This window comes from Anser brachyrhynchus, assembly GCF_964034855.1.
Source record: "Anser brachyrhynchus genome assembly, chromosome: Z".
NCBI classification, from domain to species: domain Eukaryota; kingdom Metazoa; phylum Chordata; class Aves; order Anseriformes; family Anatidae; genus Anser; species Anser brachyrhynchus.
Genome location: NC_137697.1, coordinates 5,996,151 through 6,015,434, shown reverse-complemented (window position 1 = coordinate 6,015,434; position 19,284 = coordinate 5,996,151). Strand labels below are relative to the sequence as shown.

At 57.0% G+C, this 19,284-nt stretch overlaps 3 protein-coding genes across 26 annotated transcripts in view; all 3 read left to right on the top strand.

Moving 5' to 3' along the window:
* The window catches only part of ATOSB (atos homolog B), a 37,040-nt gene extending 35,896 nt beyond the window's left edge, over positions 1–1,144 (top strand). For all 22 annotated transcript variants that reach the window (XM_080573763.1, XM_080573747.1, XM_080573745.1 and 19 more), the window contains one exon: positions 177–1,144. In XM_080573763.1, the coding sequence (XP_080429889.1) occupies positions 177–330 (154 nt within the window). In that variant the 3' untranslated portion in view covers positions 331–1,144. The remainder of the gene's footprint in view (positions 1–176) is intronic.
* An 88-nt stretch (positions 1,145–1,232) lies between these two features.
* Positions 1,233–7,036, top strand: STOML2 (stomatin like 2). The gene is made up of 10 exons (XM_080573777.1): positions 1,233–1,359; positions 1,728–1,880; positions 2,221–2,320; positions 3,184–3,242; positions 3,603–3,704; positions 4,283–4,417; positions 5,148–5,292; positions 5,611–5,690; positions 5,910–6,038; positions 6,713–7,036. Exons 1-10 carry the CDS (start codon positions 1,327–1,329, stop codon positions 6,842–6,844), a joined length of 1,068 nt encoding a protein of 355 aa, XP_080429903.1. The 5' UTR covers positions 1,233–1,326; the 3' UTR covers positions 6,845–7,036.
* Positions 7,037–7,538: 502 nt separating this feature from the next.
* PIGO (phosphatidylinositol glycan anchor biosynthesis class O) lies at positions 7,539–19,162 on the top strand. 3 transcript variants are annotated; one of them, XM_080573738.1, is made up of 12 exons: positions 7,539–7,687; positions 8,205–8,698; positions 10,069–10,212; positions 11,398–11,521; positions 12,528–12,687; positions 13,163–13,336; positions 14,267–15,839; positions 16,325–16,528; positions 16,839–17,041; positions 17,802–17,872; positions 18,451–18,567; positions 18,709–19,162. In XM_080573738.1, the coding sequence occupies exons 2-12, from the start codon at positions 8,206–8,208 to the stop codon at positions 18,764–18,766; spliced, it is 3,321 nt and encodes a 1,106-aa protein (XP_080429864.1). In that variant the 5' UTR covers positions 7,539–7,687; position 8,205; the 3' UTR covers positions 18,767–19,162. The 3 variants fall into 3 exon arrangements, with proteins under 3 accessions (XP_080429864.1, XP_080429866.1, XP_080429865.1); XM_080573739.1 differs by having other exon boundaries at positions 7,540–7,687; positions 18,451–19,162; XM_080573740.1 differs by lacking the exons at positions 17,802–17,872; positions 18,451–18,567; positions 18,709–19,162 and having other exon boundaries at positions 16,835–17,021.
* The last annotated feature ends 122 nt before the right edge of the window (positions 19,163–19,284 follow it).

The following is a 19,284-nucleotide window of genomic DNA, read 5'->3' as shown; positions in this document are numbered from 1 at the left end:
CACTACGTCCACCCTTTCCTTGAACACCCCCAGGGATGGTGACTCCACCACCTCCCTGGGCACCCCTTCCAATGCCTGACCGCTCTTTCTGAGAAGAAATTTCTAATTTCTAACCTGAACCTCCCTGGTGCTACTCAGGGCCATTCCCTCTAGTCCTATCACTAGTCTCCTCCCAGGTTTCACAGCTCCAAGTCGGGGAAGATCTACCTTCACGACGACATCCGGCTGCTTTTCTCCCGCAAGTCGATCGAGGTCGACTCGGGGATCCCCTATGAACTGAAATCTTTCACGGAGATGCCAAGGAACCCCTGCTACTCGCCCTGGGCCTGACCTTCTCCCTCGCTCCGGGGCTGCCGGGGAGCTCCCAGCCCCATGCTTCGGGGAGAGATGAGTAAAGGAGAGATGAAGCGCTGCCACCTCCTCACCCACCCTGATGTCATGGCTGTGCCCCCCGCCATCACCGAAGGGGCTTCAGGAGGAGGGACAGGGACAGGGACAGCCCCAGCACCCCAGGGACATGCCCAGGGCTTTTGCCAGTGCTGCTCCGAGCTGGGAGGCATGGCTGGAGGCGAGGGGGGAGGCTGCTTGTGCCCATCCCCGGGGCACGAGCGGAAAGCGTGGAAAGTTTGGAAAGTTTGTATTTATTAGTATTTATTGTCACTGGGGGGGTGGAGGATCGGGGGCGCTGCTCTTCCCCTACAGGTGCGGGATGAGGCCCCAAACAGCGGGGGCTGCACCCCCAGCCCCATGGGGCTGCCAGGGGCCAGCAAGGGTGGCCGTGTCCCCCTGTGGAGGGAGCGGGTGGCCGAGTTGTCAGCGGGGGGGGGCTCTGTTAAAAGCCAGTGGCGAGGCTGAGACTCGCTGGGCGCCATCTCGGTGGTGGCTGAAACATCGTGGGGGGGGCGTGCTGGTGAATCCCCTCACCCCTGCGGCTGGGGAATGACAGAGGAAGGGGGCCAGACCCGGGCCAGCCTGGAGCAAGGGAGCCCCGCGGGTCGCCGTGTGTGTGGGGGGAGATAAATTTGGGGTGGGGTGAGAGACGGGGGGGGGGGGGGGCGAGCCGCCTCAGCAGCGAGCTGCCCCCCTGCCGGAGCGCCGCACCGGTACTTCTGTGTTGGGTTTTATTTAATAAACGTTTGGAGACCGAGCCCGGCCTCACCGCTTCCCTGAGGGAATGAGGAGCGGGGCGGGGGAGGGACACGAAGGGGAACCAAGGCGAGGGGCCGCTGAGGCGGGCCGGGAGGCGGCGGGAGGGCTCCGGAAGAGGCGGCGCTGCCCGGGGAGGTTCCGGGGCGGCGGGCGGGGAGCGGCGGCGCTGAGGGAGCGATGCTGGGCCGGGCAGGGCCCGGGCTGCTGCGGGTGCGGCCGGGGCCGGGCACCGCTGAGGGGTCGGGGGGCGGCGGGTGGGGGAGAACCGCGGGGTAACGGAGCTGGGGGGCCGGGAGGGTCTCGGGGATGGGGGGGGGGAGGGTTGTGGCCCCCTACGAATAAAGCGGGGGGTGAGGGAAGGGGCTGTGGGGGAGCTCCGGAGCCGGGGGGAGCCCCGTGAACAGCCGTGGTGCACAGACCCAGTCCCCTTTGGACAGTACGCGTGCCCTGAGGGTGCTGGCTGCGAGCCTGGAGGGGGAGCAGGGGGAGGAAGAGGAGGAGGGTGAGGAGGGCGGTGGTGGCTGGCGGGGGGCTGCCCGCCCGCCGCTGGGCTCCATCCCTTGCCTTCGGTCCCGCAGCGCGCCCAGCAGCTGAAGCGTTCGGCGTGGCTGGCCCCGGCACCGCAGCGGCTGAACTCCGGCCTGCCCGTCAACATCGGGGTGCTCTTCGTGCCGCAGCAGGAGGCTTGGGTGGTGGAGAGGATGGGCAAGTTCCACCGGATCCTCGAGCCCGTAAGGAGCTGATTTTCTGCCCTTCTGGGCCTGGCAGGTTGCTGTCGCTGCGGCGAGGCGCGTGCTTCGCACGAGGATTCAGGAGATGGTCGGAGCAGCCATGCTTATTCTGTCAGGCTGCGATCCTTTTAGGTGCCCGCAGACTAATTTCCTTTAAAATTGTGTGTTAAAAGCAGTGAGAAACCTAAACTCACCACGTTTGTTCTGCCCGAAGCATCTGCAGCATGTCGCGTACTTGGGCTTTGTTTGTTCCTCTCTCTCTAGGTTGTCTGAGCTCTTTGGGTGGGAAAACTTCTGCCTGGCTTCAGGGCTCAGCTGCCTGATCTCACCTTTTTCGCAGGGTTTGAATTTCCTCATCCCTTTGCTGGATCGGATTCGTTACGTTCAGAGTCTCAAAGAAATTGTCATTAATGTCCCAGAGCAGTCAGCTGTCACCCTAGGTAAGGAAAAGGTTCTGTCTCCTGCCCTTTCCCTTTCCCTGCATCTGTGGTGAACAACGGACAGCTCAAGGATGAGAGGAAATGTCCCAGACTCCTAGAATCGTAGAATCATTAAGGTTGGAAAAGACCTTCAAGATCATCTGGTCCAACTATCTCCTTACTACCAACGTCAACCACTAAACCATGTCCCCAAGCACCACGTCCAACCTTTCCTTGAACACCCCCAGGGGCGGTGACACCACCACCTCCCTGGGCAACCCGTCCCAGTGCCTGACCGCTCTTTCTGAGAAGAAATGTCTGTGGACCCAGACTTGCCCATACCCGTGACACTATGACCAGCAGAACCCCTGGACGTCCCGTGTGCCCCTCTGCGCTGCTCCACTTCTTGCCATGATGAATACGGCAGGCAATAATCAATTTTTTAGATTTCAAAAGTTTTCATGTGTTGAACCAGGAAAAATCTTCCCTGTGATTTTGTAAATGACATACAAAAATTTTGTATCTGGTTGGTGGACTTGTCTGTTATAACTCTAGTGTTAAGTTTCTTTTTTTTCCTCTTCCTAAATCTTTTACCTGTTAAGATAGCTACAGCATGAAATGTTTTGATCTTGACACCTGGAGGTTTCTGGTGTATTTAAAAGTCAGAGTGAGACATTTTGTAGAGAATGTAGGGATCCTTCTTACAAAGCATTTTAAACAAGGAGATCTATTTCAGCTAATCCCTCTCTCTGTGCCACACTGTTGACAACAGGAAGGAGAGGAATGACTGCCCAGCTCTGCTAATTCTGTCAGGGGAGAGGGGGGCTGCCATGCCTTTTCTTTTCTGCTTTGGTAAACAGGATGTGTCATTCTTTTCCTGGCAGATAACGTCACGCTGCAGATTGATGGAGTGCTCTATCTGCGGGTCATGGACCCCTACAAGGTACTGTCCCTGCTGTACTGGGGCCCAGCTTGACCCTGGAGGCACGAGGCAGCTTGCAGCCTCCAGCACCCGTGGCGGTGCCCTGCAGGCTCTGCGTGTGCAGCTTCACACAGCCGGCCACCATGGCCAGCCTCTCCTGGCCTTCTTCTCTCTGAGATGCATGCTCCAGCCTCTGTCGGGCTTGCTGTGCTCCACAAGCGGGTGGGTTGCGTTCCCTGGGACTGCTCTCTTGGAGGAGGAGGTTGATGGGGGTGTCTGTGGCCAGTTTTTCATGTTAGCACAACCTTTCCTCACCTTGCCTCTTTCGGGATCCCTTTCAGCAACACCACAGGCTCTCTTGTTTTTGCTTTTGCTCCCCAGGCCAGTTACGGGGTGGAGGATCCTGAATATGCCGTGACCCAGCTGGCCCAGACCACCATGAGATCTGAACTTGGCAAACTCTCCCTCGACAGAGTATTCCGGGTGAGCAGGGAAGGTGGATACCAGCGCTGCCAACGTCTGGCAGCATCTCGAAACCCTGCAGGGCCTGTACGGCCAGGCTGATACGTATAACACTAACATGCCCTTTGCTTTGATGGCGTCTGGCCTCTGTTTCAATCAACCTGTTTGTGAATCCTTGGAGATGGGTCTTGCCTTGGATCTTTTTGGCCAATGTCCACACCCAGCTGGCGTGACTGTGTTTCTCTCAAGTCAGCTACACTTTGCTTAGGCCCAGTGATGAGTGTCCTGGCTGACCTGGTTCAGGGGGGCTGTAACCCTTGTGCTGCATTTACTGGACAGAAGCAGGAGCGTTTGTGTTCCTGGGACATCTCTGTATCCAGGTGTAGACCAGATGCTTGTATCAGCAATTTCGATTTGGGGCACTGCCCTTTCTAGGAGAGGGTGACCCCTCCGAGAGATGTGGAAAGCGTCTTGCCCTGCCCTACACTTCCAGAGTTGGGGATTTTCTGGACGAGATGAGGTGTCTGTTTCATTTCCGACCCCTGTCTCATGCTAAGCACCTCTCCTTTGTTCTCTGCTGTTTCTTTTGTACCTGCCAGGAGCGTGAGTCCCTCAATGCCAACATAGTGGATGCAATCAACCAAGCCTCAGACTGCTGGGGCATCCGGTGTCTGCGCTACGAGATTAAGGACATCCACGTGCCCCCCCGGGTGAAGGAGTCCATGCAGATGCAGGTTCGGCTCTCTGGGTGGGCGATCTGGAACGAGAGGGAAGTTTCCTCTTCCATGAAGCATGTCTGTTCTCCATCCAGAGCTGGCAGCACTCTGGGCCGTCCTGCAGGGAGGGAAGCCTGTTGGCACTTTGTCTGTGAACACACAGCTATTGAGTAAATAATTCCCATTCTTATTTCTGCAGTGGTGGCCCCTTCCTGGTACATGCAAGCTCTGCCAGCTCTCTTTAAAATCCCCGGGGCCTGCTGGGCTCTGCAGGAAGCAGATCCCAGAGCTGGAGGTCTCCCCTTGAGAAAAACGGAGTGCCAGAGCCCAGGGCAGGCTTGGAAGGGGAGAGGGGAAGCGGGCTGGCCTGTTAGATGTGGACCAGACTGAGGAGGGTTGTGTGGGCTGGTGGGTGCTCTTGGGAGCAGTTTCTGTGAGCTGGTGGTGCCCAGCGGCGTTACAGCAAGTGCCCCACATGGAGTCAGTGTGGTATATTGTGAGCAGCATGCCCGGGACCAGGGCAGTGTGGCGTGTTGTGGTTTGTGCTCACTGCTGCAGCAAACTGCATCTGGGAAGCAGAACCAGCCCTCGCTGGGGATCACTCAGAGTTTTGTAGCTGTCTTCTTACCCTTTGCTAAGTTGCACTTGCACAGTAGGGACGTAGAAGTGTGTCTTTCCTGCGCTTGCCCCATGGGTGGGATTCCCCCAGAGTGGCTATGGCAGGCAGGCATCTGACCTGTGTTTGCAGGTGGAGGCAGAGCGACGGAAGCGTGCGACAGTGCTGGAGTCAGAGGGGACGCGGGAATCTGCTATCAATGTGGCTGAGGGGCAGAAGCAGGCCCAGATCCTGGCGTCGGAAGCCGAGAAGGCTGAGCAAATCAACAAAGCTGCTGGTAGCACCTTTGGCTAGAACGTGCCTTGAACACCAGGGGATCTGCGCCCCTCTGTATTGAGGGGTGATGCTCCCTGGGAGCGGATTGCACTGCTGTGAGCCCGGCTGCCTCAGCTCTCATTCCTCCCTGCTGGGACCCTCAGGCTGTGCTGCAGCTGGTGTTGCTTCCCCACAGCCTGGGGCAGCCGGAGAGGTGTTGCAGAACAATTGTAGTGCTATTGTTAGGGAAAAGGAGGCGTTGCATGCACCACATTTTCTTGATGCACTTCTTGCAAACATGTTGCCGCTGTTCTGATGTGCGTTCTGTGCTTCGTTGCAGGAGAAGCCAATGCCATGCTGGTCAGGGCCAAGGCCAAGGCCGAGGCCATTCAGCTCCTGGCGGCTGCCTTGGCCCAGCAGGTGAGTGAGGGCTCCTTGGGGCAGCCAAAGCTTTGATGCCAGCACGGGGAGGTGATCCCAAAGCTGGGGTGGCACCTGGCTTTCTCGCAGATGCCCCCTGGCATCTTAGCGAAGAGTTCTGCTGACATCTGGGGCAGGCTGGGGATGCGGGCACGGCTGAGCTCTCGGTGGTACGTGACTCAGCCTCCTTCCTGATGAGCCTCGGCTGTCTCTCTGCAGCATGGCAGCGCGGCTGCCTCCCTCTCTGTGGCCGAGCAGTACGTGAGCGCCTTCTCCAAGCTTGCCAAAGACTCCAACACGGTCCTGCTGCCAGCCAACACCGGCGACATCACCCACATGGTCGCACAGGTCAGTGTCAAAGGAGGGACCCTGCCTCTCGTCAGAGGCTGAGGGAGGTGAAGGTCACAGCCCCTGTGGGGAAGGTGATGGTGCTGGGAGAGAAGAGATGTGGACATGAGGAGGAATTTGGCCCAGTGGGTGGGTGTGAAATAGAAGGTGTGGGCTAGGGAAGCTGCTTTGCAGCGTCCTGTGGGAACAGGAGGGTCTCTGTTGTGGCAGCCCCTGGCTATGGGACTGGCCTGAGCCAGCTTGCAGCTGTAGGAGACAGCACCCTTCTTAACATGCCAAAATAAGCTGGCAAAAATACGAGATGAGTGATGACTTTCTGTCTCTTTGAGGTGGAAGTTTGCTTCTTTCCTCTACATCCCTGTGTCCAAAGAGGGCTGAACAGGGATTTGGGTCAGCTTCTGAAGGCACCGCTGTGCACTGGCAGGAGTCCCCCATGGGGCTGTCTGATACTGTGGTGTAGCACGGCAACGTCAGGACCTCGAACAAAGCCCCTTTAGAGTCCTCTGGGGCCCTGCCTACCTTGTGAGACCTGCCCTGTCCCAGCCCTATGTGTGTCCTGTCAAGAGTTGCCACAGCCCCGCAGCATGGACATTTCCCGCTGCCCCTCAGGGCCTTCCCAGTCCCCGTAAGCGTGCGTTGTCTCTCCTCCCTGATGTCTCTTTCATTCCCTGCAGGCCCTGGGCATATACACCACGCTGACCAAGACGCAAGCTGTGAAGACTCAGGATGAAATACCTCCAGCCCACGGGGACCCCCAGCCCCCCAGCACGGAGGTGCTGAAGGCAGAGCAGGCGACCTCCAGCTAGCGGGGCCTGGAGGACACTGGACACGCCGACAGCGCAGCACCCGCGAGAGAGGGGACACTAGCTCAGGGCCTGCCGGGCTGTGGAGAGCCCTGTTCTGCTGCCCTCCCCAGTGGGACTCTCTTCTTCTTCCCTCGGCCCTAATTTTGTATTTGGATTAAATCATGTAATAAATAGTACTGGTGCTGCAGCACATCCTCGTGGTGCTCGGGGCTGTGTATCAACACGGAAGGATGCCGCACGAGGTGATGTTCATCCCGAGCAACTCGGGGGCCGGGATAATCTGCAAGAGGATTGCTGTGTGGGGCCGTGGGCTGCCTGTCCCTGTGGCTGGATTTGCGTGCAGCCTCGCACCAGGCTGGGTTTCACCTCACACGTGGTGGCTCGAGCTGTCGCTGCCATCCTAAGGGGACAGGGACCGGGGTGCACTGGGTACTGGGGCAACGGGTGTCAGCGCGCAGCGAGGGCTCGCGGCCCTTTCGGAGGGGAAGGGGAGCAGCACAGGAGAGTGTCGGGGACCCGAGCCGTGCTCGCTGCGGAGGACAAACCTCCCAGGAGCCCTGCGACCCCAAGGGACTGCTTCGGGGCTGAGGCAGGGGTCGGGCGGCGGGGATTTTCCCCTAGCCCCGCCGGTGGCGCTGAGTTTAACTAACGAAGCCCCCGCTCTGGCTGAGCTCGGGGGAGCGTCTCGGCTGCCTAAAAAAAAAAAAAAAAAGGCTTTTTGGAGGACTCCGCTCTGGGGAACGGCTCCCGGCCGCCGGGGGCCGCTGTCGCCTCCGCCTCGCCTCGCCTCGCCGCCGCTGGGCGCTTCCGAGGGCGGCGGAGGCCGGGCCGCGGGGGCCGCAGGTGAGCGAGGCCGGGGGGCGCCGGCGGCGGGGGGTGGGGGGAAGGCTCCGGAGCGGTGAGGAGGGTGGGGAAGGGACCGGAGCGGTGGGGGAGGGACGTGGGGGGATTCTGGGGAGGGGTTGGGGGGCGGCGGGGTGGTTTGCAGGGGGAGTGGGGGCACGGGGAAGGGGCGCTGGGGGGCGAGAGGTGGCAGGGGGGCGGTGGGGGGAGCGGTGGTTGGTGGTAGGGGTTGGGGGTGTCAGGGGGGTTTGGGGGTGTCAGGGGGGTTTGGGGGTGCGGAGAGGGTTTGGGGGAGCAGGGGAGGGGGCAGGGGGTAGGCAGCAGGCTAGGAGAGTCAGGGGGTGGCGGAGGGGAGGTGGGGTGCCGGGGGGTGGCTGCACAAGGGGCATTGCCCCGGGTTCGTGGAGGGGGAGGTTTGTAGGGGCAGTAGGGTGCAAGGGGTGGGTGCTGGCGGGGTGGCCGTCACCTGGCCCTGTCAGAGCCGTAGGGGTCTGAGTTTACCCGTTCTTCCCCGCAGGATGCAGCGGTGGCCGGTGCTGCTCTTCCTGGCCTGGGTCTGCTTTCTCTTTTTTGCTGGTATCGGGCTCTTCATGAGCGGTTTCCTGCTCACCCGGATCGAGCTCGCCAACAGCAGTTCCTGCTCAGACCCGCTCGTGCCACCGCCGTGGGACGAGCAGAGCCTCCCGCCAGGCTCCTGCTGGGTGCCCCGGCGCTTTCCCAAGGCCGTGCTGGTCATCATCGATGCCCTCCGTTTCGAGTTCGCCAGGTTTAACCCAGCCAAGGTCAGCCCGCTGCCCTACGAGAACAAGCTGAGTTTCCTGCACCACCTGGCCAGCTCCCAGCCCCGCCATGCCCGCCTCTACCGCTTCCGAGCTGATCCCCCCACCGCCACCATGCAGCGCATCAAGGGGCTCACCACCGGCTCGCTGCCCACGTTCATCGACGTGGGCAGCAACTTTGCCACCTACGCGATCCAGGAGGACAACCTGCTGGCACAGCTGGGGCAGAACGGTACGTGTGGTGTCCAGCCCGGAGGGGGAACATGGAAAACGATGGTCAGGACCTTTATTCCTCTCTCTCCTTGGCGAGGGAGCTGTTTACCACACCTCTGCCCATCAGCTAATTTTTTCACCCTTGCCCAGATGTCAGTTGTCTCGGCCAGAGCCGTCACGTAGGCTGGATTTCTCTGCCATGAACTGAGAGTAGGAAACAAATGGGAACATGGCTGGGATTTGTACAAAGATGGTGAGAAAGCAGGTGAAGGTGGCTGTAGAGGCGGTGACTGTCACAAGGTCACCACCAGGAGTGGCTGTGAGAAGCCAAGGGCATTGCCAGAGGGTTGTGTTTGCAGTCGGGTGATAGGCCTGACAGGGGCAGAGCTGGGGCCAGGTATGTCGTGGGGTGTCACACAGGGTGCCTGCGGCTGTCACCGCGTTTTCTTTGTAGTTTGGTGCTGCCTGGGTGTGCTGTGAAGAGCTTGTTAGGGTGGGATGATGGAGTGGAGAGAGAGAACTGGGCCTGGTTAGCCTGGAAAAGAGAAGACTGAGGAGAGACCTCATCAGTGTGTATAAATATCTGAGGGGAGGGCTTTGAGAGGATGGAGCCTGTCTCTTTTCAGTTGTGCCCAGCGACAGCATGAGGGGCAATGGGCACAAATTGAAGCACAGGAGGTTCCGTTCGAATATGAGAGGGCATTTCTTTACTGTGAGGGTGACAGAGCACTTGAACAGGTTGCCCAGAGAGGTTGTGGAGTCTCCTTCTCTGGAGATACTCTAAAAAACGCGCCTGGATGCCATCCTGCGCAATGTGCTCTGGGTGATCCTGCTGGGCAGGGGGTTGGACTGAGTGATCTTCAGAGGTTCCTTCCAACCTCAGCCATTCTGTGATTGTGTCACCCAGAGATTTCCTTCTAGGGCTCAGTGCAGCACAGATGTTAGTCATGCCTGTGCCTGGGGTGAGGCAGCAGGGCTGGGCTGTCAGCTTCCCTGTGCATGAGAAAGGTGGGCACGTGCAGTAAATCATCAGAGGCCAAAAATGCCAGTAGACCCTGTGCAGGGTTATGGTTCCTGCTCCCATGCTGCAGAGGCTGTGTGAAAACATCAAGGGGTGGCTGGTGGCAGACAGGACGGGGATGGGCAGAGTGAGGGCGATGGAAAGTTGCCGTGCTTTTGCCTCCTCTTTTCTGCATATGAAGTCCCACCACTCAAGTTTCAGGTCTGAGCCCAGAATTTTAATTTTAGGTCACTTTTGAGTGTGGGTTGGAGAGGAGCCAGTGCTCCAGAGCCTGACCTGGATCTGCCCGGGCTCTTTTCACTAACGTGGGTAATGGCGTGACTCAGGTGTGCTCCCTGCTCCCATTAATTCCTTTCTTTCTGCCTCAGGAAGAAGAGTGGTCTTCATGGGTGATGACACTTGGGAAGGACTCTTCCCAAAGAAGTTTTTCCGCTCGTATTTCTTCCCTTCTTTCAACGTGAAGGATCTTCACACTGTGGACAATGGGATCCTGCAGCATCTCTATCCAACTGGTAAGCATCTCTTCCCCCGGGGCTTGGCTAACCCTTTATCTTATGCAGGGGTCCTGCTGCAAGTTTGGGGTAGGACTGTGGAGTTTTATTCTATTCCAGAGTGGCGCTGGGCAGTCTCACCCATTATTGTCTGCTGCCTAGGTATTACAGTGCTCTTGCTGGATTTCCACAGATAAACCAGCTTTCAGGGCCTGTAACTGCTTCTCTAAATACTTTTCCTCTGTCTGGGAAAGAGCAGAGATTGGTAGGACTGGGTTAGAGTTTAAAGCTATCTTAGAAGTACGCTGGCAGGATGGAGCAGGAGGACCAGCTCTCCTCTCACATTTGATTTTGGTACATGGCTACCTGAGCAGTGCCCTAGGACATACCATGCAGTGGGAGGCTGGGGCACAGCACTGTGCACAGCAGAATTTCAGTGTTGATATCCCAGTCTTGGGGAGAAGGTGAAGTGTGAGACTGATCAGTGAATTTTGTGAGATTTCAGACTCCTCTCTGAGCACATGGGACTAGGGGAAATATTCCTTGCTCTATGTGTGCATATATCTAGGTACATCAAAGTTGCAGCGTTCTTTTACGGGGAAGGTGGGGAATTTGCCCCGGCAGTGGGTGCTGCCTTGTAGGAGAGATGCAGTTTGTCACTGAGCTGCAAGCTTGTTGGTTTTCATGGGTGAAGACCCCAGAGCAGAGGAGAGGGGCTGGGGTGACTTTCTACCTAGGGACAGCAGTGGTGTGGCAGGCCCATGTCCCAGGTGGGACGCAGCAGGGCATGTTGATGAGTCTGACCTGAAATATCTCCAGGGAAGGACTGTATTTCTGCATTCTCCTTTTCCTGAGCCTCCCCTTGGTTTAGCTCAGTTTATGTCAGTTTGAGTTAAGGGTATTTCAGGGTGACTTGGGTGACATTGGACCATTCCTCTCCTGAGGGGTGTTGAATGAAAAATAAGGATATTGGGGCACTTGCCAGGCGTTGGGCTCCCCACAGCATGGCATCAAGGTGCAGAGGTCAAGAGTGTGCCTCTGTTAAAACTTTAACCAATCTGCGTGAAAGATGGGAGTGAAGATGGCAGCAGGGGAAGAATCAGCAGTTTTCAGAGGTAGCCAGACAGCCCTGGCAAAGGGATCCGGGAGGAGAACACATTCCCAAATCCTCGGCTATTATTTGACAAGGCTTCTCTTTTTCTGCAGTGGACAGCGGTGAGTGGGACTTGCTGATTGCTCACTTCCTCGGCGTGGACCACTGCGGGCACAAACACGGACCTGACCATCCTGAAATGGCTAAGAAGCTCACCCAGATGAATGAGATGCTCAGGTGATTACTGCAGTGGTGGGGATTGCCAGCAGGCTCCTGCTTTCAGCCACTTTGGTGGGATCTTCCCAAGGCATTTATGGATGGAGAGGCCAAGAGGGAACATTTACTGTGCTTGTTACCACAGAAAATGTCTGTGATCGCCAGCAGCAGCTAAAACCCCAGCTGTGGGACAGTCTCAGTTGTGTAGACATACGTTTGTGAGGGAATGGCAAAGAACAAGGTTTGGTTTTGAAGCCGAGGTTGTCTTCAGATCTTGGAGCCTTGGTTCTCAACCAAACCATCAGGTGGTGGTGCACGTGGAGTACAGCTGAGCCTCAGTTCCTGCATCTCTAAAATAGAGATTGTCATACTGAAGCTTGGCTAATATTTGAAAAGCGTTTGGAGAACCCTGGCTAGGGAATGCTGCATTTACTGTGCAGGCTCGTGAGTTGTGCCTTTGCGTCAGAGGGCAGAATGGGATCCAGAAGTTCTGATCACACAGCGCAAAATGCTGTGGTTTTTGACTCAGGATTGATTTCATTTTTGCTGCTGGAAGGAGGGAGTAACCTGCTTTTCTGTGTGTGAGAATGCAGCATACACATCGTGTCATACTTCTTGCATCCTTCAGGGACAAATCCCCTCTTTCTTCCTTAGAAGTAGGAGATTGCTCACGCAATGTGACAACAATAGACAAGTCCCAAATAGGATCAGCCTGAAATTTGTTCCTATTGGGAACGTTCCTTCTGAATCGTACTTTTTCAGAGGTCCCTTAAGGCCTTAAGGAACCAGGCACTGTGGGGTTTTAGGCAACATTGGCCCACCCTGTCTCAGGGCTCTGAATTTTCAGTTCATTTTTGAAGCATCCATTACCCTCGTCCCTGGTTTAGTTGTTAGAGCTTAGTGTCAGCACTTAGTTTGGCTCAGATCCTTTTGTGGGCTTCACCTCTGTTGTGCAGGCAGGCTCTGTGGGGACATGTTGTCTCCCACCTGTGCTTCTAAAGGTTGACCTTCCTTATCGTGGTGCCAGGTCCTTGGTGGAACATCTGGGGAATGACACCCTTCTTCTGGTGGCTGGGGACCATGGCATGACAGAGACTGGAGACCACGGTGGTGACAGCGAGAAGGAAGTGAATGCAGCACTGTTTGTGTACAGCAAAACACCCCTGTTTGGCACTGACCCTCCTGAGGTGAGAAGCAGCTGATCCATAGCTGCCACTGCCTGAGGTGGCATCCAGGGGGAAAACTGCATCGTGGGGTACAGAGGGTAACAGTACAGAGGGTTACAGCTCGATCAGGGTGGTTTGGATTGAGAGGGCTGGGGGGTCTGTCACCTTCCTGAGAAAGTGGAAATGTGGAGCCAGTGTTTGGGACCCAGTCACAGACCCTCAGAGGGATTCAGGCCCCTCCAGCTGTGAGGAGCATTTGAGTGAGGCCTGATGAGCTGTCAGATAGACAGAACCAGACCATAGGACCTGCAGGCATCTTCCCTCATCTATTCTCAGCAGGGCTGAGCTTCCCATGCTTTAACCCCTCCTGTCTTCCACAGCCTCTTCTCTCGGCAGGGATGCCTTCCCCTCTCCCAGGGATGCATCCCCTCTCCCAGGTGAAGGTCCACGTTCCTGTGTCCTTGCCAAAAGTCTCATTCCTCCCCTGTCTCTCCAGGAGCCCGAGGCCGTTCCCCAGGTGAACCTGGTGCCCACTGTGGCCCTGCTACTGGGGGTGCCCATCCCCTACAGTAACATCGGGGAGGTGATGGCTGAGCTGTTCTCCGGGGACAGCGATGCTGCGTCTGCAGCCTTGCAGCAGCTCTCCGTCTACCACGTCAACGCCAAGCAGGTACAGGCACAGCTTTCTGAGCTGTTCTTCTCTTGCATGGTAACAGCAGGGAGAGACTTGCTGATAGCCCTGGGGTCGTAACGGGGGTTAGTTGTGCAGCCCCGGCTCCTGGACACGTGGGGAATTTGCTGCACACAGCTTCTTGTGTGGGAGCTGCTCTCAGCCTGCTGGAGAAGATGTGATTGCTGATGGGAAGGCAGAAGTGTTCGGTGTCTGCAGTGTGTTTGTAGAGGAGCAGGGTACTTTGTCATTTAAAGATGATAATGTAATTTACTGTCCATTAGTCACTGAGAATATTCATCATTGTCTGCGAGGAGTTAGCCTCATCCAGGACTGCCTATTTAAATATTTGCACTTAGTTGTCTGAGGAGGTTTCTGGCTTGATCACATTGGTTTTTAAGAAGCGTTGGCTTACCAGGGAGGTCGTGCAAGCCGGGGGGAGAGCTAGTGCGAACGTTTGCCATTTATGGGCAGGGGCAGGCTGATTCTGCCTGCACTCGGAGGCGACTGGAAGCCATGTGAATGTGTTTTTGGGATTGAGCTGATCTACACTGCTGAGCAGCTTGATGTTTACACAGGTGCCCTGCCCTGCTAATGCCCTCTTAATGCTTTTCTTAAAACTTTGGGATTACAGCTGGCCTTGTTCCTGTGGTCTTGAAGTAAGAGGCAGAAGGAGCTGTCCTTAGCCCGTGGTACAATGCATTAATGTACCTGTACTCAAAAAGAGAGAACAGTTTGTTCTGATCCACTACAAGCCATTTAATTTGATGTTTATCCTCAGGAGAAAAAAAAAAAAAAAGGAAGGTGAAAGTGTGAAAGTCGACATTGGGCTCAGAATAATTCCATTCTGAAGGGGTTGTGTGAGGAAGGTGATGGTGAATCCCTTTCCCAGTGCTGCTTTCTGACCCTGTGTGCTCTCTCCTGCTACAGGTGGATCGCTTCCTGCGCTCCTACTCGCTGGTGGCTCAGGACCTGCCAGCAGAGCAGCTCCAGCGCCTGCAGGAGCTCTTCTCCAGCGCCGTGGAGGAGCACACTCAGCTCTTGGCCCAGGTGCAGGGGGCGACGCTGACACCTCCAGAGATGGAGTCCAGGCTCAGAAGCCTTGTCAGTCGCTTCCAGCTCTATCTGCAGGAGGCACGGGCTGTGTGCACCCAGTCCTGGGCCCGCTTCCATCCCCTGCGTATGGTGGGGGGCTGTGCCCTCATTGCTGCTGCCTGCTTGCTCTGCTACGTGGCCTCAGAGCTGGCCTCAGTGTCAGACTCTTTCTATCGCAGCTGCCTCCTTTACCCACTGCTTTGGGGCCTGGTGGTGGCTGTTCTGCTTGGTCTCGCCTGCACGTTCACCCAGGAGGGGCTGGATCTCCTCCTGCTGTCGTCTTGTGCAGCCGCAGCTTCTCAGCTGGGCTTTTTCTGGCACTGGTGGGGCCGGCATCCCAAACGAGCCCGTTTGGTGGGCAGCCAGCCACCCTTGGCCAGCGTTGGCCCGAGGCAGAGGCTGCGAGCGTGGCTGGTACTGGCCTTCCCCATGGGCATTCTCCTTTTCCGCTGTGGAGCTATGTTTTCCGATAGCTTTGTGGTGGCTGAGGCCCGGGTGGCCCCATTCCTGCTGGCCTCACTGGTGACATTGCTGGTGGGGAAGCTCCACTGGGACGGTCGCCTGACTGTGCCAGAAGGCCCCAAGCAGCAGCTCCTTGGCTTTTCCTCTTACCGGAAAGAGAGCTGGTACCTGCTGTGCCTCGTGGCCATGCTTCTGGTCTGCGTGCGCCTCTCCGGTTTCTTCCACCAGTGCCGTGAAGAAATCCCTCAGTGCCGGCCCTCTGTTTTCCTTGCGCCTCTTGCCAGCCTGAGAAACACACGGGCCAAGAACCTCTTCTACCTCCTGTGCGTGGCCTTGCTGGCCGGGATGGTGTATGCAGTGCGGAGCTGGCTGCGACACTACGGCAACCTGAACAGCTCGGACCCCCTCGTGCTCTTTGTGCGCTGGGGTTTCCCGCTGGTGGTCCTCTGCATTGCCTGCTACTGGGCCGTTGCCTCCAGCGCCGAGGACTCTCTCGGCAAGCTGCAGGAGCTGGTGCAGGTGGCAGTCGTCGCCTTTCCCTGGGCCGTCTACGGGTTGACGTCCGTGGGGTTGCTGCTCCTGCTGTGCCATCCCATGACGGTGTTTGCAAAGGACACGCGGGAGTCGGCAGGATCCATCGTCACTCCCTACCAGGGGGTTCCCAGCTCCGAAGTCGACTTCCTCCACGTCATACCTCAGATCTACAGGAGGATGCAGGAGTCTCAGAAGAATCGCCTGGAGCGGGGCAGCTGCAGGGCCACGGTCGCAGCGTATGGGCTGGGCAGCGTGTACTCGGCGGCCCTAGTCATAGCACTCACCCTGCTGGGCTTCCTCTTGATGCTCCTGCACAGCGAGCGGCTGAGTCTCGCCTTCCTGCTCCTCTTCCTGGAGGCCTTTGTGCTGCTGCACATCCACACGCGTGCCAGAAGCCTCGCAGGAGACACTGGTGAGTTGGGGCTCGGTGGAGTGTCCTTTGGATGTGCACCCTGAGCCTCAGCTGCAGCAGCCTTGTCCTAGTTCCAGTGGGAGAGGTGGGGCCCTGTCTCCACTCCTGGGGAATGGCAGTGCGCTGATCCTCCTTGGAGGATCCTCCTGGTTTCTTTTAGACTGCTTAAATCCTGTATTAGAAGAGAAATGGGAGGCAATGTGGGAGAAGGAGGCAATCCTACCCCCATCCCTTCTCACTGGAGTGTGAACAGCCACCGAGCCCATTGGCACTGACAGAGTCCAGGAGCTGGGTGGGCAGCGGAGGGAATGCCTGGCCACTCACCGTGTCCTGTGCTAGCAGTCTGACTAGTTTCTGTGTCTCAGAAGAGTGTGTGGGAAGGGAACCTGGAAGAAAACCCAGTAGGCTTCTTTGGATTGTCTTGTTCCTTTATGCTGATCTCTCTCCCCCCCGTCCCCCCACCTCTCTTCTCCTCTCTCTCTCAGAGTCTTTTTCAGTGCCCTGGTTTGCAGTCATCTCCTGGCTCCTTGCTGCTTCCCAGTTCTTCTATTCCACGGGCCACCAGCCCATCTTCCCGGCCATCCACTGGAATGCAGCCTTCGTGGGCTTCCACCTCGACCACAGCACGAACCTCCTTCCTGCTGTCCTGGTGGGCGCCAACACATTTGCCTCCCATATCCTCTTCGCAGGTAAATCAATTTCTTCCTGGGCCATTGAGCCTGAGCAGGCATGGCTCACTGCTTTGCCTTGTCTGGAGGCCTGCAGGCTGAGCGCGAGGTGATGAAGGCTCCGGCACCAGCTGAACAGCAGCATCCTCACTGTCCCCTTCTGGGGCCACAGAGCTGCCCGTGGCCTGCAGCCTCCATGCAGTTGTGCCTGACCAGCAAGCTGGAGCTGGGGTATATGCGTCCTGCACGTCCAGGGCGTGACGGCAGAGCCTAGACTGCTCCTCATCTCCTGGGCTCCCGGTAACTTCATGTGCCTTTGTCCTTGAGGTAGTCGGCTGCCCTCTGCTCCTGCTTTGGCCCTTTGTGTGTGAGATGCCCAGCTCACAGAAGAAGAAACCCAAGAAGGAGCCCCAGGAGGAGCTGCAAGAGGTGGAGGAGCACATGATGGAGATGAGGCTGAGGGAGTCCCCGGAGAAGTTCTCTGCTGCTTTGCTGCAGCTGGGGCTGAAATACCTCTTTGTCCTCGGGGCACAGGTATGGGCTGAGGCGGGGTGGCTGTCCGAGAGGAAAACAGTGTGCTGTGAGAACCATGGGGCACCCTGACATGAGAAGGGGCTCAGCCAGGGCAGAGGCAGACCCAGGGGTGATACACCTGGTTGCAGGTGGAAGAGCAGATGCACAGTTCCTCTTCTTAACCATGCCATTTGCCTTTTGCTTTGGGAAGGGCTCCAACATGGAAGCAGAAGTGCGGATTAGGCTGCTTTTCATTTCCGTCTGCCCAGAGTGGGAACATCTGTTCACAAACTGCAGGGTTGTAGTCCTGCTCCCCCTCATCCTGATCATGCATCTCTGTTTGCACCAGCTCTGGTTTTCATCTGTTTTCGTGTTGTGATGTAGGGAGCTCAGCATCAGAAATCTAATCCGAGGAAAGAAGTGAGTGGCTTTCTGGGGTTCAGCCTTTCAAATTGCCCTCCTGTGTGGTCAGACCAGGGACAGTGCAAGGGAAAGGGCAGGCCCTTGCAGCAGGACAGCAGGAATGTCCCTCTCACCTCCCTGGTGCTGTCCCAGACCAGCCCTTTCCTCAGAGGGCCTGTGTGCACCACGAGCTTTTTGTGTTTCCTGGCTTGAGGACACAAAGGAAGGGAATCCTTTGGGTTGCTTATTTCTGATGTGTGCCATACCAGCCCATCAGGTGCTGCCCATCAGGTCTAGTACCACCTTCAGATGTGAATGTACTGCCCAGGAGGTCTCTCCAGAGTCACTTGTAACTTGTTTTTCCTGGTCTCCCCCACAGCTTCTGGCCTGTGTTTGTGCAGCTATGATCCTCAGGAGGCACCTCATGGTCTGGAAAGTCTTTGCCCCAAAGTAAGTCCCAGGAGTTGCTCCGATGCTGGGTGAGGGCTCATATCTCTGACATCTTGGCTAGAGTTCACAGCCAGTAATGCTGGAAGTGACGATATGATTCATCTTTCATGACTTTTTACCTAGTAGGGGCTGTAGGAGTGTCCCTGACTATTTCTTGTTTCAAGTTCAGAAGGTGGATTCAAGCTAGAGCATTAAAGTTTCTCCTTATGTTGATTTCCAAGGACACTCAGAGCCCACCTGGAAGCTAAGAATATTCATGTCAGGGAGGCAAAGGCAGAGGTACCAGAGCACAAATGAGATGCAGACCTTTGGGATAGCAGGCATTTGGTGTGTCCTTGGCCTCATAGGATTTCCATATCCCACTTGGGTGTCTTCCTGAACAGCCTGTAAACCAGTCAGGAGCCAGAGGCATGCTTTACTTCGAGGTTGCAGGCAGCATGCACTGCTGGGGAGTGAGTGTAATTCAGGTTTTAGGATCTGTGATGCTAGCAGCTTCTCACTGTCAGGGAAAACTGTTCACTGTGAGTGAGCAGAGCATGCTGGCTGTGATATCCTTACCGTGTCTGTTGTGCCTGCAGGTTCCTCTTTGAGTCGCTGGGCTTCGTAGTGAGCAGCATCTGCCTGCTGCTGGGGATCTCCCTGGTGATGCGTGTGGACTGTGCCGTCAGCACCTGGTTCAGCCAGCTTCAGCTCAGGTAGCGGTGGAGATGTGGGGATCCTGACCTGCTCGTCGGCCGAGGCTGTGGTCACCTCCCTGCTTCCCTGGGGCCCGGAGGGATACACCAGCTGCCAGCAACGAGTGCCTGCCGACAGCAGTCGGGGATTATTGTCTCCAGCTCCCTGCCTAAGCGATGCACAAAAGGACCGGTGCCAGCTGTTCCCCGCTCGCCGTGATGCTCTGCGGGGAGCGTGTTTCTCAGCGGTTGAGGCTGGAGCTCTTGCTGGGAGCTTGTTAGCAGCAGGAGGAAGCAGAGAAGCAAGAGTCCTGAAGTGCTCCTCTGGGAAAACACCGACGGGAGGTCTTGCTGCTACTTTCCTGACAATTGTCCCCACTGTGCAGCTGGTAGGCTGCAGGGGCCAGCAAGGTGCCTGGAAACGTCACCTTACCTGAGCAGAGACATTGACTTACTGGAAGGGGATTGCTGAGGAGGGGAGGGAAGGGGAAGGGAGGAGAGGGAAGGCTACAACCCTGCCCTCTTGCTGGGTCCTGCAGCCACCGCTTCTCTCCATATGCTCAGTTTTCACGCTGGGATCAAAGTGCACATGATTACACATGCAGATGGTTCCTGGGGTCTCGGTGGCAGCTGCTCCACTGTCAAGCCAGTTTGTTGGTCTGTAGTGAGGCTCGTCCCGCCCTGTACTCCTATTTTCCTAGTCTTCCTCGACACTACTAAGGGCAGTGGGGAGCAGGC

Coding starts and splice junctions, on each gene's coding strand:
- STOML2 (XM_080573777.1), top strand. CDS start 1,327: ATGCTGGGCCGGGCAGGGCCCGGGCTGCTGCGG. Junction 1,360..1,727: donor CAGGGCCCGGGCTGCTGCGG/GTGCGGCCGGGG, acceptor TCGGTCCCGCAG/CGCGCCCAGCAGCTGAAGCG. Junction 2,321..3,183: donor GCAGTCAGCTGTCACCCTAG/GTAAGGAAAAGG, acceptor TTTTCCTGGCAG/ATAACGTCACGCTGCAGATT.
- PIGO (XM_080573738.1), top strand. CDS start 8,206: ATGCAGCGGTGGCCGGTGCTGCTCTTCCTGGCCTGGGTCTGCTTTCTC. Junction 10,213..11,397: donor GCAGCATCTCTATCCAACTG/GTAAGCATCTCT, acceptor CTTTTTCTGCAG/TGGACAGCGGTGAGTGGGAC. Junction 13,337..14,266: donor ACCACGTCAACGCCAAGCAG/GTACAGGCACAG, acceptor CTCCTGCTACAG/GTGGATCGCTTCCTGCGCTC.